At 37.9% G+C, this 17,018-nt stretch overlaps 1 protein-coding gene across 1 annotated transcript in view; it reads right to left on the minus strand.

Moving 5' to 3' along the window:
- LOC101864706 (E3 ubiquitin-protein ligase UBR4) overlaps positions 1 to 17,018 on the minus strand; it is a gene marked incomplete in the record, with an annotated part of 129,570 nt that overhangs the window by 95,172 nt on the left and 17,380 nt on the right. Inside the window, 18 exon segments of the mRNA XM_013086956.2 lie at positions 416 to 538; positions 835 to 1,017; positions 2,641 to 2,751; positions 3,250 to 3,326; positions 3,788 to 3,923; positions 4,970 to 5,072; positions 5,964 to 6,087; positions 6,530 to 6,773; positions 7,667 to 7,752; positions 9,077 to 9,159; positions 11,024 to 11,109; positions 12,286 to 12,479; positions 13,160 to 13,283; positions 14,307 to 14,447; positions 14,805 to 14,916; positions 15,259 to 15,437; positions 15,711 to 15,770; positions 16,218 to 16,464. Of these exon segments, the coding sequence (XP_012942410.2) occupies positions 416 to 538; positions 835 to 1,017; positions 2,641 to 2,751; positions 3,250 to 3,326; positions 3,788 to 3,923; positions 4,970 to 5,072; positions 5,964 to 6,087; positions 6,530 to 6,773; positions 7,667 to 7,752; positions 9,077 to 9,159; positions 11,024 to 11,109; positions 12,286 to 12,479; positions 13,160 to 13,283; positions 14,307 to 14,447; positions 14,805 to 14,916; positions 15,259 to 15,437; positions 15,711 to 15,770; positions 16,218 to 16,464 (2,413 nt within the window).

A 17,018-nucleotide genomic window follows, 5' to 3' on the forward strand; every position in this document is an offset into this window, starting at 1 on the left:
AAGCATTGGTGAAGACAAAAAGAGTACTGTGCAGCACTAAATATTAGGAAAATGGGCATTGCATCATACATATTAAACACCCCAAAGACCAATATGATTTTACTAAAGACAAGGACCTCCGATTTAATGCTTACCTTCCAATAGGACTGAGCCAAGTAGGCTGGCAGAAAGCTTTGAAATCTCCCCCAACAACCCACATTTAGAAATCTCATTTGAACCAAAGTCATTTTGATCAAAATTTGGCATAATATCGGCTGATCTAACTGTGCCCCCCATCCCTCTCCAGAAGGAGAGTTTACATTTTCACAAAAAATATCGAAATTAGAAATATTTAAACCAACCAGAAACAAAGCGCTAGGGGAAAGAATAAAGATATTGTTTTACACAGCCATGAATCATGTGGCACGAGTCTCACCTGATCTCGGATGTAAGACATGGCCAACATGACATCGTATCTGCTGGTGTTGCTCAGTCCTGCAGCAGACTCCAACAGATCACTCGCCTCTTTCGCGCTCAGACCTTGCTTCACTAGGAACGGCTGAAACAGGAGCACAAGCAAATATTTAAAACATCATTCTTCTCACAAACATTTTTATAAGCTCATGTTTGCAAATGTTTTACCAAGAACACAATCTTCGTTCATTTTTTAAAATGAAGTCTTTTTATTTTTATTTTACCCAACACTTTATGAAAATATTGGCAATCATGATGATGATGATGACAAACGCAACGACAATAATGATAAAGATAAGGCTGATGAAGCTTTGTACAACAAACAAGAGACAAGCATTACCCATTAGAACTAAGAGAAAAAAACAATGATTAGGAACAAACCTGCACCCAGGTGGAGAAAAACTTCTGGCCGAGGCGTGGCCCCCAACGCAAAGTGTGCAGGACGTACGCCTTTCCCATGTCCATCTTTGTATCCTTCAGCATCTTCATATAGTCCACAGAGGGGGCCAGACATGAGAGCAGTCTCCATAGCAACAAGAAGTGGTAGTGCATGGCAGATGCATCCTGTCCAGGGTAGAAATATAGCCATTCCTAAAAATAACACTCTTTATGTTGTTATCAATACAGTAGCAGCCCACAATTCACTATTTTGCTTGAAACGCTATCTGCTTCACACATTGCACTATCCCACATAAGGAATGAAATGTTTCAAGGGGTTTCCCCTTTTTCCACAGTATGGCTACTATGAGGTCAACCTCTCATTATAACAATCACCTACAATAATATCAGGCCAAAAGGGTAGAGAGGAATGAAAACTCCACAAACTAACACAGTTCAAGAATATCCTTTAAGGAATTCAAATAAGAGCCGTGCAAGCCAAAGTCTAGTGCGACACAATTAAACTAATGGCCTGGCCAAAGTACTAAGAGACAAAGACTATTTTTAACTTTCTTAGCGCGCATCGCGACCAGTGGTCGTGATGACTCATACCTACCTTCCATGCTCATCACAGAGTTTAGAAACTATTTTTTTAAACTGCTGGTGACAACAGTCTACCAGTGCAATGTTTATTAGCGCCATTGGCCGCGCATTTGGCAGTCGGTGATCGATATGGAGTTTTTTTCGGAAATTTTCTGGGATATTGTTTACAGTTTTCAAAATACCAGATTCGTCAGTTGATTTAGACACATATTTGCCCATCATTTTTCTGGAATCAGACGATAGTGATGAAGAGTTTGAAGGACTCTGTCCTCAAATAAAAGATTTACATGTGAATGATGGGGATATATCGTAGATCTAGCAAGGTTCAGCCCAGAAGGGAACGTCGATATTTCTGCTGATCTCCAAGCAGGCTGGACTAAAAATTATGAGTATTTGGATACCAACAACAACATCATAAAAAACCTCATCTGACCAGACAGAGAGGTAGTTCATTATTTTGGACACATTTTTCCTTCCTACTGTAATTAGAAGTAATGATAAATAAGAAAGACATGAGCTTTTTATATAAACTTGTTGAAAATTAGCATTTTTCAAAAATAAACCCAGCACTGAAGGGAAATAGTTTAAAAAATGGCTTAGCCCTAAGAAGGTTAAGTAACATAACCATTAATATGTCATGAATGTGGACATTCCTTCATGAGACACTGCATAGTTCTACTCCTTTCACTGTTTACTTACTGCACAGCACGAGAAAAAATACAGAGGTGACGAAAACGCAAAGATAATTTACCCAAAGTCAATGCATGACAGAGTGCAAAAACTTTGACAGAAATATAAAAAACAAAAGAAGAGTTGACTCTACGCTTAACAAAGGACCCAATAGTTTTAGAAATCTAACTTTAAAAAATTATAGATGGTTTTATAGTAGTCATACACCTCATTATTGCAATCGAAAATTTCCATCACAAGATTCGACAAAGACCAAGACAACTAAATGGAGTTTTAAAAAAATAATAAAACTTCATTATATCCAGTTAAAAAAATAATAATAAAGTGAATAAATAAACAGTCAAAAAGCATTCTCCTTTCTCAGTAGGGATTTCAAGTCATGCTCAAGGACATACTACTGTCGTAACGTATCAAAAAACATTACAGCTAGACTAATGAGCCTCCTCCTCCACCCTACCACTCCACAACCCTCCCCCTCTCAACCATCTGTGCTACAAGAAAAAGTAAAGCACTTGCCAACAGGGAGAGTTTGTCCTTGGTCTTGTCGCACTGTGAGCCGGCCATCAGGAGCTCCACACACGAGGCATAGAATTTGTTGTAGGATGGCGTCAACAGGCATGTCACAGCCTGAAATTGAGATTGCACAATTAAGCGCCAGTCTACATTACCACAACCACATATTGCAAGGAAATAGTAAGGATAATAGTGGCTCTTAAAATAGGTAACTCTCTATACTGAGATCCCTAAAATTACACCTTCAAAGTTTTGAACAAGTGAGAAAATAACGATCAGAAAACAGGAATTTAATCAAAAGATCAACAGATGAAGTTCTCTCCATCAAATGGGATCTAATAGATTTACATGAAGGACAACATACAACACACTCTCAAGAAATACATCTCACACCAATACCAATGGTAGTAAACGCCATCTACATAGGCTGCTCACTATTGCTTCCCCCCCCCCCTCTCCCCAGAAGTTGTTTTTTTCTTTTCAATTTCTGGTTCACTGACGACAAGGTCCCTGTTATTGCAACCCATTAAACATTTTGAGCAAAAATACTACACATAAGACTGTCAAGATGTCTACACATCCACTTGTCTAAAACAGTACAACCAAACTTACCAGACCATCCACTTTGCCAACATCTTGTATGATAGGATCTGGTGGGCGGAGGTGGTAGAATCTTGGTCTCATGGCACCTGTTGAAACAAAAAGATATACTTAATTAAGAAAAGACTGAACATTATTTATACTTAAAGATAAGTCCATTGACAGAACAAATCTGAAAAGAGAAAATGACAAAAACTGCAACAAAATCGTAAACAACCTCAACATTATTGACAAACATGCAAAAGGTTTCTATCAGTTTTATTTATGAAGATGTTTACATTAATTATTGTTTCCCAGAAAAATACTGTATTCAAAAGATTATTATCTGGAAAATTTTTTTTACAACTTTCAGTGACATGCTGGTGATTTATAAATAAAATGTAAGACATATTATATTAACTTTTCCCCTCAGTTTAAAAAGAAAATTTGAATAATCGTTTTAATATGCAATATTCTGTAATATTTGAACCGAATGGACAATTTTAATGAATGTAAAACATAAATCTGCAACACGATTCCAATTCAGAAAATTTGTAATGAAGCCAAAAACCTTCAGTGGTCTCTGAGCTCTGCAGGTTCCTGCGGAAGTTCTCCTCCACTTCCCTACAGGCAAAGTATTTGGTGGTCCGGTGGAAACCTTCCTTGTCTGGGCTCACAGTCTGAGCCGTAAACAGGTTGTATTGGACCTTTAGAATTGAAAAAGCCACATCTTAAGTCATGGAGTTTAAGTTCAAAAGAAGCACATACTCAAAAGAATTGCCATTTAGAAATTAGAAAAAGCAAGACAGATAGATAGAAATATCGAAGGGAAAGTGGATAAATTGTTAGTGCTCATAAACATAACCCATGGTCAGTCAGCGAAACAGCATTTAGGTTGATGGACATTGGGGCGTGTCCTTGAGCAAAATGTGTGTTTGTACCACTGTTCTTTTTTTTTCCCATATTGTGTATTGCATATTTTGTGGTGCTGATGCAAACAATCAATTGATTTAAGTACGCACTGAACTTGCCATAGTACCTACTTTTCCTAACAAGTATCAATAAACACATTTTTTTTCTTTTCCAAAGTAGTAGAGCCCACCAATAGGTTTGAATTAAAAGAAAATACAACATATAAAAATGACATACCCCCGGGGCAGTGCCACCGACTGTAGTGTCTTTAGGCCATTCCCAAAGGGGGGACATTTCTCGTTCAAGCACAGTAGAATTGTAAATGGGCTGATTCATCATGTCACGCTCATAACTGTGCCTGATCTGCAACAGGGAACTGCTGCTTTTTCTTTCCTAATCCTTACTATTGTCATTTTCTTCTACTTCTTTTGTATGTTCGTCACTCTTGTGAACAGCCATTTCCGAGGTGCCTTGATGGTCGAAGCAGACCTTGTGCTCTTGAAGCTAGAGAGGTGAGCAGAGTAAGTCTGATTCCCTGTAAGGACTTTTCTGTTGACACCCACCCCTTGGCGTTCATATGACCTTATGCAGTTGCGAGCGCCGTAAAACCCTCTACTATAAAAAAAATAAATAAATAAAAATGACAGCTGGGAGAAAGCTATACCAAACAGTGTACCAACCATCTGCAGTATATATAGACAGTCAGATACACAAACAAACAGCATTTTAGTGGTGGTATACTGCGAGTCAGCATGCATTAAAAGCAGAGAAGACAAAGAACGCATGGAATCCCACTGCAAAAGTATCAACCCGCTCTCCCTCCTCCATTCCCGACACTGACCTGCTCCATGAGCTGAGCCGGCGGGTCATAGAAGTAGTGCAGCATGTACTCCAGCACCAGGACCAGACGGCTCAAGGCCAAGGGGACCATTCTCTCCACACGGCTGGGGGTAAAAAAAAAGAAAGGCAACTTAATCAATCTGCACAGGGACATTCATTTTGTAATGAGTCAATCACAGAACATGAAAAATGGGAACAATAGCACAATATTGCTGGTCGCTTTGGTGCAGAGAACAGCTTTTGAGCAAGGGTTAATGCATCCCATGAGACCCAACCACTTGAAAATCTAGTTCTAAAAAACTGCAAGACTTTATTTGTGAGCTTAAACTAACTTCCACTGACCACTTGGCTTCCGTCTGTCAATGGGGTTTTTGTCTATCTGTCTTGCCCGTTCCTCTGTCTAAATGCTAAATGGTAGGGTGATGGCAGGGGTTTGTAGGTGTAATCAGGCAACTCATAGTTTTGAAATTTGAACACTTTCATAATTCGTTTACCTCTCTGCACATGTATTCTAGCTAAACACTGTATGACTAAGAGATTTTTCTTTTAACGTTAGCACAAACATTGTGATTAGTAAACTTGATTAAAACCAGCACTGAGTAAAGACAAAAAAAGGAACTATTATTATTTAACTTACTCCAAAAAGCTCCGACCCAACCATATTACTGCTGAATTTGTTCATATACTCTAGTATTCTGAACCCAAATAACCTTTACAACTTGGGTACTTTAGGAGGAAATTTCTTTCAAACTTTCTCAATATTGAAACATCCATTACAAAATTATTAGTATTCTTGCATCGAACAGAAACATAACCACATAACAAAAGTCATTTAATAGTGATTCAGAGCAAGGAAGACAAATAGAAACAATAGAGGGACAGCACAAATGTAATATCTACAATGGCATCCTTCAAGTATCTCCTTCCTACACCTGATTGTAGGCCCTGAAAAAACTTAAAAACTAAACCTAAAACAGACAGTTAGTCCTTCTCACCTATGCTCTATCTCTGCCACCAGCATGATGATTTGACAGATCTTGGTCAAGATGGATTTCTTCTGAGACAAAGACAGCCCATGGAACAGGAACAACATCACTTGCAGGTGCTCAACATTCACATCTGAAACAAAAAAGGTTCTTTAGAACGTACACAACACTACAAGATAGAGCTTAGGAAAAACAGGAGGGGATATGAAAAAGTTTGAAAAGGAGATAAATAGAAAATTAGAATTTCAATCTAAAAAAATATATGAGCATTGTATTGTCAGTTTTGGTGCAAAAAGGCCAGTTTTTTCTCTCATCGTCACACATGAAGGAAAGCAGTCATCAAATAAAATGAATAAAAATTTTTAAAACACCAGTAAAAAAGACCCCACAGATACAAATAGGGACCCACAGATAAAGAAATTTCAAAGACATCAGCTCATTGCATTTTTTTCCATTTTAATTTCTTATTCAATGCCTCTAGTCAATATATTATGGAAGCTGAAATAATAACTTAAGCCTAAAAAAAGAGAGAAAAAGAAAGATATACAGCACCAAATCTATGAAGCACACCATACCCTCCATAATTTCTGTTTTGCTCTCCAGGCAGTCCACAGCAGCATGAAGTCTGGTCAGGAACTTATCCCAGATCAGGATGACCGCCCGATCGGCCGTCCCCTCCTGACACGTCTTATCTTCCCGTTCGTGTTGCTGTTTGCGCAGCAGCAGACTAACCAGCACAGCCAGGCTGCGCGGGTACACCGTGAGAGGCCATGGGTCAGGACCTGTCGGACTCACACCCAGGGCATTCAGGAAAGCTTGCTGCAAAGGGAAGCCGAAAGATACCTAACGTTTTACACATCCATAAACACGATTAAATAATAATAATAATAATAATAATATATAACATTTATAAAGCGCATTTCCAAAAAAAGTAGCTCAATGCGCTTTACATTGGAATACCTATTTTCTAAATCTTTTTTACTACTTCCTTTCTTCTCATGCAGTATCTATTTATGCACACACACACCGCACACACACACCGCACACACACACACACACACACACACGGACTATTTTAATTCAGACGTAGGCACAGAACAACAATAATAAAATTACGCTAAAAGTTTATGAAGCTTACATTACATATGAGGGGAACTACTTCCATCCTGCCTGTCAGGACCAAGGAAGGCTCTGCACAATACTATATCAAAACAATTCAAATCTTCAAGGGATAGGCGGCTTCCATCCTGCCCCTCAAGGCTAAATAAGGCTGCATATGACACTATATCAAAATAGAAATACGAAGACAATAAGATACCTTCCCCAAACAGGAATCAAATTAATGTTCTTTGGTGGGATCATACTAACTCTTTTACTTAAGTCTGCTGTATGAAAAAAGTTAATCAAATATGGAAGGATTTTTCTTTCCATAGTGAGCTCCAGAACAATAAGAACTACAGAGACCAAGTACCATAATCTATCCCCAACAAGAGTGCACAACAGAGAGCTACAGTGAATGAACCAGCCTCTCCCTAATACTCAGAACACAGAATACACCCCTCCCCCCACCCCCTGCAAGAAAACCTACTTCATTTAAGTTAAGGTTGAGGGCAAGGAATAACTTATAATCATTCTTTTCACACCACAGGAACTAGAGGCTGGACAATTAAGCTCTGAACAAATCCACAATTTTATGCACTTGATAGACTTACTTGTAATTCATTTGTGAGGCAATCTGAAGCAATGAGGTTGTGGGTGAACCGAGCGAGCACATGAGACACATTGATGTAGCCTTTGTCTGCAGACAAAAGAAAACAGCCACCTTTTACAACCTGGACTTTGAATAAAAAGTTTAAACTTGCCACAAACAAAAGTAGATTATGTAAAATGTAAAAGGATAATTCAATAAGTCTATACTCTGACTATGAAAGTAGCAAGCAAAAAAATTTAATTCGGGACTCACAATGCTACTCTTCTATATAGTTACCCTGCGAATTGACACCCTGCTGCCATCTTTGTTTGACCTTCAAAAGTCCTTGAGCATAATATGACTTCCAATGGGACTCAAACCATTCCTGCACGCTGTTGTTTGATAATTTTTTTAGAGTTGTTAACAGGAAAAAGTCAGAGAGTGCTAAAACCTGGTGAAAAGGGTGGGTATAGGAGAACTTCATAGACACACTGCTTTGCTGTCTGAGGAGCCATTATCACGTTGCACTCTGGAGAATTTTCGTGCAGCAGGAGCATTCCTTTTCACAGCTTCCATTGTCTTTTCTTATCAAAGGTAGATCATAGTTTCATCAACAACGCTGAATAATGGTGCCTAGTGACAGTATGGCCATTTTCTAAGTAGCATGTCGTAGTGACACTTTCACTATCCCAAAAACATGACAGCATGTCCATTCCACTTGAAGGTTGCACCTTTGCGATCTTTGGCAATAGGGATGGAGGATGTGGACAGCCAGCTTTGCACTTCCTTATCCAATATTTAATTATTTCATAAGTAGGGCATTCAGCAAGGTATACATTAGATTTTGGTATTTAAGAAACATTTTCATTAAAACTACTCTCATGTTAACACAGCTTATCAGATTTACACAAAACTCCGCACGCAGAGTTCCCGAACGACAGAAATTACATTCTCCAAGTCTCATTGGTGTACAACAATTCTTTCATTGTCAGAGTAAAGACGTATTGAACGCCCCTCGTACCATTCAAAAATCAAAACTTACAGCATCAAATGAGGTGTCAAATAACAACATTTCAAAAAATAAATTTGGCTGAAAATGGAAGGTTGAGGATAATAAAACTCCTCACTTCTAAAATTCAAATGTATCATATGCTGATAGCAGAAGATGGCAGTGCATAATCTTCAAAACTTGCTGACCCATATTCTACGTGAAACGCAAATGCAAAATTTAAAGAAAAGAGACTTTAAAAACGACACCAGTAACCTCAGAAACAGGGACATAAATATTACCTCCCTTTTCAAACCTTTTTGGGGTTTTGGGGGTTTTGTTTTGTTGTTTTTTTTACTTTTATGGAGAAAATAAAAATAACACACACATACAGCAAAAATGAAATATATGACAAGATACAGTAGCATAAACTGTGAAATTGACCTTTGTCCAGTCTTGCGCACTCCTTATCAAGTTCCCTGGTCAGCTGGGCCAGCATGAGAATGTGATCTTGGGAGACACTGGCCCTGGAGATATAAACAATTTCAATAGAGAGACTGCAGATACTATAACCTGAGAAGCCTCACAAGAGCACCTACCTCCTTCTCCTCCATGATGTAGTGCCCCTCTTTTTCTACCTATATGTTATCCAAAACTTCAAATTGTGAAATGTGAGGATGTAAATGTTTGTAAAACAATCAACTCTTTTATCCATAGGCAAGTTAATCCAGACTAAGAAATGATTTGTCATTAAAACAAAGATAGTACAGCCTACGATAAGATGCTGCACTGGCTCAATTTTGTGAGGCACATCGACTCCCAGCGCCACTAGCGGCGAGCGTGCGACAGTTTGTAAACAAACACGGCCAGTGACACACAACGTTCATGCTGTTGGCATACTGGCCAGTTTTGTTCAGCCATCGGCCATTCTAATTCCAGAGGAATTACCAAATAATTGTCTTTCTTCAGATTCCCAAAGGACGAAAAAGGAAAGACATTGTGAAATTGATTTTTTAATCTAGAGTCTAGATTAGAGCTAAACCAGAGAGATCAGAGTCCAGCTTGTAAGCTTTGTTTACTCTCTGCATCATGCATCCTTGGCTATGACCAATGTTTTGTACTCTGTACTTTGTTGCGTGTGGGTCCATTCCATTAGGTGCAGAACTAGATTCTAGATGTAAATGTTATATATGAAAAAAGTTGCCTTAAAAGTGGTTCAACGTGATTTATATCACTTAAATCTCAGAAGCACACACAGCACCTCATGCATATTATTATTATTCCGTCTATGATGAGCTGGTTTCAGCCGTGTAGTCGAGGAAAATTGAAAGCACCTAACAAAGGTCCAATGAGTGCATAGGTGACTGTGTCACTGGGGAAAATGTGTCGTAAACTTCCCCCCCATTGTCAAGGCCAGGAGAGCGTGAGCCCTTAGAAGAGAGAGAGCAAGTTAATAAGACATACTTCTATGTTGTATTCTTTGTATTCCCTCTTTTTCTCTCTCTCTCTCTCTCTCTCCCCCTCTCTCTCCCTCTCTCTCTCTCACTCACTCAGTCACCCACTCAGTGTGCATGTTTGTCGTTTTAACTGTAGAAGCCTATTAGTTCTCTCCCTCCCCCCCCCTCTCTCTCTTTCTCTCTCTTTCTCTCTCTCCCCCCCCCTCTCTCTTTTTCTCTCTCTCTCTCTCCCTCCCCCCCCTCTCTTTCTCTCTCTCTATTCTGCTATTGCAGCGTTCCCTGGCACATTGGGAATATCTAATACTAATTGACACTATCTTTTGATTTCTAATAATGCATATTCCTAGCCTAAAGAACCTGTCATCAATACTATCTCATCAATATGATCAATAATATTGCATTGGATATATTCTAGGCCTAGATTTCGTGATAAATCTAGGTTTAGTAGTTAGATCATGAGCCTATGCACCCAGTGCCCTGTATCGGTTCACTATCCTCTGATCTTGATCACTCGTTACCGAAGTGAGACTATTTTAAAATCTTTAACAACGTTTTTCTTTTAAAATAATTTAGATCTAGATAAATTATTGGAATACATTGATCAATACTTTAGTTTGGAAGATAGATCTACGTAATTATTTAGATCTAGATCTAGATTAGAATGGGCCCTTTAGTAGGATTAACTAGGACGCTCTCATACTCTATCCAACAAGCCCCGGGCCAAGCCATCGGGGCTATGTCACACGCTCACTGGGGGCGTGGCCTATTTTACGCTGGCACGTTTTTTTAAGAGAGGGAAAGAGGCAGCTGCAGCATCTTACCATAGTATCTTTGATTAAAATGCCCTCATGATACCTCAGGTTGACACCAAATAAGTCATAGCAATGGTTCAAAACACACCTTTACAATTATAAGAATTTACACAAAGACTCACCTTGTAATTTTTCTGATATTTTCATTGTTGGAATTCAGCAAGTGGGAATTGAAAAAGTTCATCACACTGCTGACAAGAGTTGTAAACTGTTGGGAAAATTATAAAACACATGTTAACATACTTTTCACCAGTAATATGTGAGGCATCAGAGTGATATCAGACACTCGTCAAAATAATAAAATTGAAGAGATGCCAGTTCGGCAATTTTTATTGAATTTTTGTTTTTTGGCTCAACATTTTTTATGTCCATTAAAAAAAAAACATTTTTGTGTGAATTTTACTGAAACGCGTTGATTAAAGGCACAAAAAATTTTAACTTTCTGATTCTGAGGACTCTCAAACTATGGAAGCTACCAAACTTTGGTGGCCATTTTCTCGCCAATTTTACCACAAAAACCAAGCAACCCCCATCTTTTATTCAAGATAATGGTATTTTTTCATCTAAAGCAAGGCAAAAGAACAAACTTTAAGATGATACCAATTACTCCACATGCCCAAAAATTGATGAGCGCCTGATTCCACTGTGTCGTGATACATATTTCAAAATCAACATAAACTGTCAACGTCACCCTTCTAAAATCTACAATCTGAAGATAATCAACACTCATTACTTGAACCTTCTCTTGTATGAAAAAATATTATTTGCCTAAGACCTTTACATAATCTGTAGGTTTCATATCAAGTATTGAACAGCAGTTCACTACAACTTTTAAGACTTCGCTCAGTAACTCTGCTGCTCACTAAAGGGGCATTTTCTTCCACCTTGCACCCTTACATCTTTGACATCTATTTCCCGGTTCTATAGTAGATCTTAGTTGTGGTCAAGTCCCTATCACAGATATTTTTGCATTTGTGTAAAGGTCTGGCTTTTTTTTTTCTCTTTCCATTTTCCAGTTCTCCATACCTAAGTTGTTTTGGTATTCTTCAATCTTCAGAGCACACAAAGGTGTTCTAGCATCTGAGGCCTCATTGCATGAGTAGTGAAAATCCAGACCCAAAAGCTAAACATAAATGTACCCTAGTAATATTGGCTTGAACAGGTTTTGAAAAATTTGAACAAGTCACTATAATACAGAAAAACATTTCCTTGCTCTCTGGCATGAAAATGCAAACAAGGTGGGCCCGCCATAAACAGAAAAACTTCCTTATACATTGTCATTTATTCGACGCCAAGTGAGACAATCACCTACACCGATGAAGTTCACCTATGCAAAATAACTTATATTCAATAAGTCTTGACACATGAGAGGAAAAGAACTGACCCCCTCTGGTTCTCTTTTATCAGGTACAAAACTGGGACTTCTGTCTCCGACGCTCGACTCCCTATGCCTTTTTCCCTCCAAACCCACACCGTCTGCTGGGGGTGGGGGAGGCGGGGGAGGGGGAGTATTCACAGAGTCACATGGGGAGAGCACTTCATCCATCCAGTGGCCCAGAATGGGCTCCGAATCATCATCTGAGAGAGGAAAGAAATCAGAATATCTGTTCACCACAAACAACAAAAGCACCAAAACAAAATGTAGTTGTGCACTTTTTCAGTTTTAACGTGTGCATTACTGCGACAGTCATAACAGATTATCTCCTTAAGCACCACAAACATCATAATTATTATCATTGAAAAAAGACAGTGAACAAGAGTAAACACACATCTCTTCGGACATTTCTATCAGGGGCTGTCAAATAATTGACAAGTGTCAAATCCTGATCACAACAAAGTTATTAAACACTTGCTCTCTTGAACAAAAACGTAAAAATGACCAGCACATGCAGGTAACAGGATATATATCGTCTTGAATTGAATGGTTACCTCAGAATGAATCTCTAGAAAAGTTTTTATGCCAGAAAGGAGTCATCTAGAAATCATCCTGTGCAAATGTTCATTTAGCAAAAGCAAAGAAATCTTTTCCTCTTTTACTGAAAAGAAAAAAAGACAATAAAAGCTTTTCAGTCCTCTAACATTGCATGTTTATGTATCAGCTGACATACACTGTTGTGGATACTTCAGAGACGAATATGGATAAGTGAACACCACATCCAAACCAACTCTACACCAAAGATTACACATAGGCATTTCTCTCTCAATTCACATCCAGATTTTACTCAGGTGTAGAACAACAGTTTTTAAAAAATCCTTACCTTCACTGCTGTCCTCCGACGTGCTGAAGTCATCCTCGTAAAAAGTGTTGGAGTCAGACGTGCTGCTGCTACTTATGGTCTCTTGAGAATCAGAGCCTTGTTTCATTCTTTTCAAGAACACAGCCTGACAACCAAAATGTTATGATACTTTATAATACAGAAAACTCACTACAAGGATTATCCCCCTCAAATGAGAAACCAGAGCTACTTCATTTTCCCCCAAAAAGGGAGCATAAAAATTGACACCGAAAACATTTAAAGAAACAAGAAAACAAAGCAAAATTTCATCCAATTTCAAAAAAAGTTATTAGTAATTGCATACAACTCTAGGCCATAAAAAGATAAGGGGAAAAAAATATTTCAAAGGGAAGAAAATCTGTTAGTTTTGTTTATTGAACACGTTTCCCACAAATGATGAATAAATAGCCAGTCTTTGACTTGGAAAAGGCAATACATGCATTAAACACCCACATGAGAACCACAAACATCTGATTCCCAGGGCTGCAAGTGCACAAAAAACTGTAAAGCATGCTGGCTATCAAAAGTTCATAGAAACGAAGCCTTTTCCAGCATTATTTATTAAACTGCCAAAAGCTGACATTATGCCTCTCAAGTCTTCCTCCTTTTTATCTTTAATATGAAAACAAAAACACACCTAAAAAAAACTTTTTTTTAAAAACCTTCACCACAAATTAAAAGCAATTTTTAGCGTTTTAACAATTTTAATTAGAAATTTTGACCAGAATCAGGCTGAGCAGTTAGCTATTGAGAAAAAAAACAACTTGTTTCGCGCTCAAATGATCTTATGCAGTTGCAAGCGCAGTAAAACCCCATACTAAACTAAAAAACAAATTTAAAAACTCACAAAAAAGCACTATTACATTTGGGTGACAATGAACATTACATACATGTAATAATTCAGAAGTTATATCATCATCAAAAGATGCATTATAATGTCACACCAATTCAGCTACAGAGAGAATGTCTTTTTTCAGAACACACCTCAAAAACCACCTTCCAAATATACAGAACACACAAAATAAAATTTAAAAAACTAGAAGAACACAGAATCAACTTATCAAGAGCAAGGAAGTCTAATCAGCAAGCACAACAAAGGGCTCAGACAACAACCAACTCCCCAGCTCACCCTTTTGAAAGCCACAGACATGAGGCTGAACATGAGGTCTTGCAGTCCGACACTGGCCAGTAGAGCCTTCACCCTGGCCCACGCTGTCAGGTTGTCCATGATATCAAAGCTGAGGCCCACCTCCGTATTCAACGGGATATTCTATGTGACAAACATGTTTCCATGAAGGCTTCTTAATTTTCATAAGGTAAACTCATTATATCTATTTCAACTTTTAATATCTCTGTAAGATGTAGTATACAGTTTTATTCTTGAGAACAAAAGTAAATAGATAAGTAAGTAGAATATTTAAAGAGAGAAAGAGATCTGGGAAATGTAGTGTTCAACTTTGCAATTAAGCGGAAGCTTTATTGTTGTTTCCTCTCTCAAATTTAATTTGAAGTGAAATCCATATTGGAACTTTCAAGCCGATTAACACCAAGGCAGTGAAAAATATCAGATAAACAACCAATCATTTGCTCATGTCACCTCAACTTGACAATATACAAAAAAACGTACCCCAAGTTTTTCATCCGTGCCTTCAATCTGAAGGTCATCCAGCAAAGGGCTGAGAAGGCAGATGGCATTGGTGGCCAAGGCAACAGCGGTCACGCTCAGAAACTGGTGATTGCTGAAATAGTTGTTAAAATTTCCCTTCATAAGGTAAAATCACTTCAACGGCACAGTTAATTTCAACTGGGTTTTAAGGTGGAATAGAAATACTGTCCTTATTCAAAAGCTAAACATGCTTTCCTTTAGCTTCTTCTCCTTCGGTTATGAAATGAACGGTCTTCTAAAAAAATAAGAACAAAACATTTAAAAGAAAATCAAAATTACCAGTTTCTCAAAGAATACTCGGCTTAGAATCTTGAAAATTGTGTGAGTTATGACAATCAGGAAATATGGAATGACTTAATACTTTTTATTTTTCTGCATATTTTGTTTCACCACTGAGAATAACAAAAGCTGATACCCTTTAGCAGATGATGGTCGACCCAAGCCGGAAGCAGCCTCTTTCTTCTGAAGAGCTTCGGGGGCTTTTCCTTTCACAGTATCCTTTCTCTCCAAAATAATGGCTGGAGTAAGGACCAGGATTGCTTGAAGGCCCTTCAGAGTCTCCCAGGCAGCGATCAGATTCAGGTTCTGAGCAACCTGTGTGGAATGACATCAATACAGACAGACTTCAGTAACACAACATGAATTACTTTTATTCAGGAAATGTATCAACAAAAACATGTACTCCACGACTTAATATTAAGGCAAATACTGCTTCAAAGATAAAATCCTGAACTCATTAGAACACTTTCCCAAAGAAAAGAACATGGTACCATGATTTGTTCTAATGAAACTTCAGGTCTATATACGATCCACAAAAAAACTTGAGCAAACATTGGACTATTTTATAAAATAAACAACGTTACTCACATTACCACCAGCTCTTGTTGATGTCTTGATGGCAGAAGACACCCAGCTGAAAATTTCAAGCTGTGAAAAAATATTTTTTCAAATTACAATACGACATATAATTAACGTAAAAAGTTATGAAGCACACAATTCAATGATATGCAGAACACACAATTGCATGTTGAAGTCTATAAAGCAATTTTCATCTTTCATCAACTGTTGTTCTTGACATTAGTGAAATTAGAACAAATACTAAATTCAAAAGTGCTCAAATATGCATGAATTTTACACCATGAGAAAATTAGTCAATAAGAGGTCTAATTACACAATATAGGCCTATTTGTTGACAGATCTAGAAAAAGAGATTAAATAACAGACAACAAAGGTTAACTAACTGTACCATACATCTCACAATTTTCAACATGTTGCAAAGTGAAATCAAAATCTTCTCACAGAGACTTTTGCCTTTAAAAAAATATTACACAACAAAGACAATGTGAAGTAGATTCAATTTGAACATCTCCTTACAGTTTTCTGCACAATGCTGTGCCCTTGGTTGTCCATTTCTTCATCCTTCACCCCAGGTGACTGTGATGGCCCAGATGGTTTCACCACGTTGACAACAGTGTCAGCCGTTGCCACAGACAGAGCAGCAAACAAACAGCCCAGAGTCACATCGACAATTGTCCTCAGACGAGATGGTGTGAGGGGTTCCAGAATTGGCAAGGAGAAAGCTCTCCAAACGTCAGAGACCTCAGTGAGCAAGAACTGATACCTGAATAGAGTCATTGAGTGAGCAGACAATTTAAGTCAAACATCAATACGTATAACTCACAGAAAGAGCTCTTGAAACCAAGGTATACACTTTAGTTGTTTTTTTAAAGAAAACATTTTTCAAATTAAGTACATTTACCTTATGGTTAATGTTTTTGTAATCTTTCACATGACAGAGGTACAAGAGGTAAAATGTAATGTATTATGTAGAAAATGTTAACACCGATATAAAAACTATAATTTGCTTGAGAACATGAAAGATAAATCTAAAATTTCATGGAATTTTCCTTGCCTGCATATATGACACTATGAACGGTGGCTTTCAATATCTAAAATCATCATGTACTCAGTTAGCTCCAATGCCACACAGCATGACATGGTTCTATTGCAGTTTAATCCACAACAATACAAGACATAGATTTGAAATTGAAAAGGTGAACCTCTTAGCCCAGGGCAAAGCAGAAAGGCAGAAAAAAAGCTATCAAAGTAAGTATTATGCATGCAAATCTAAACACAATGTTCATGTGAGAAATTCCATTATAAGAGGGGTTGCAT

Source organism: Aplysia californica, unplaced genomic scaffold (assembly GCF_000002075.1).
Source record: "Aplysia californica isolate F4 #8 unplaced genomic scaffold, AplCal3.0 scaffold00526, whole genome shotgun sequence".
Lineage (NCBI taxonomy): Eukaryota > Metazoa > Mollusca > Gastropoda > Aplysiida > Aplysiidae > Aplysia > Aplysia californica.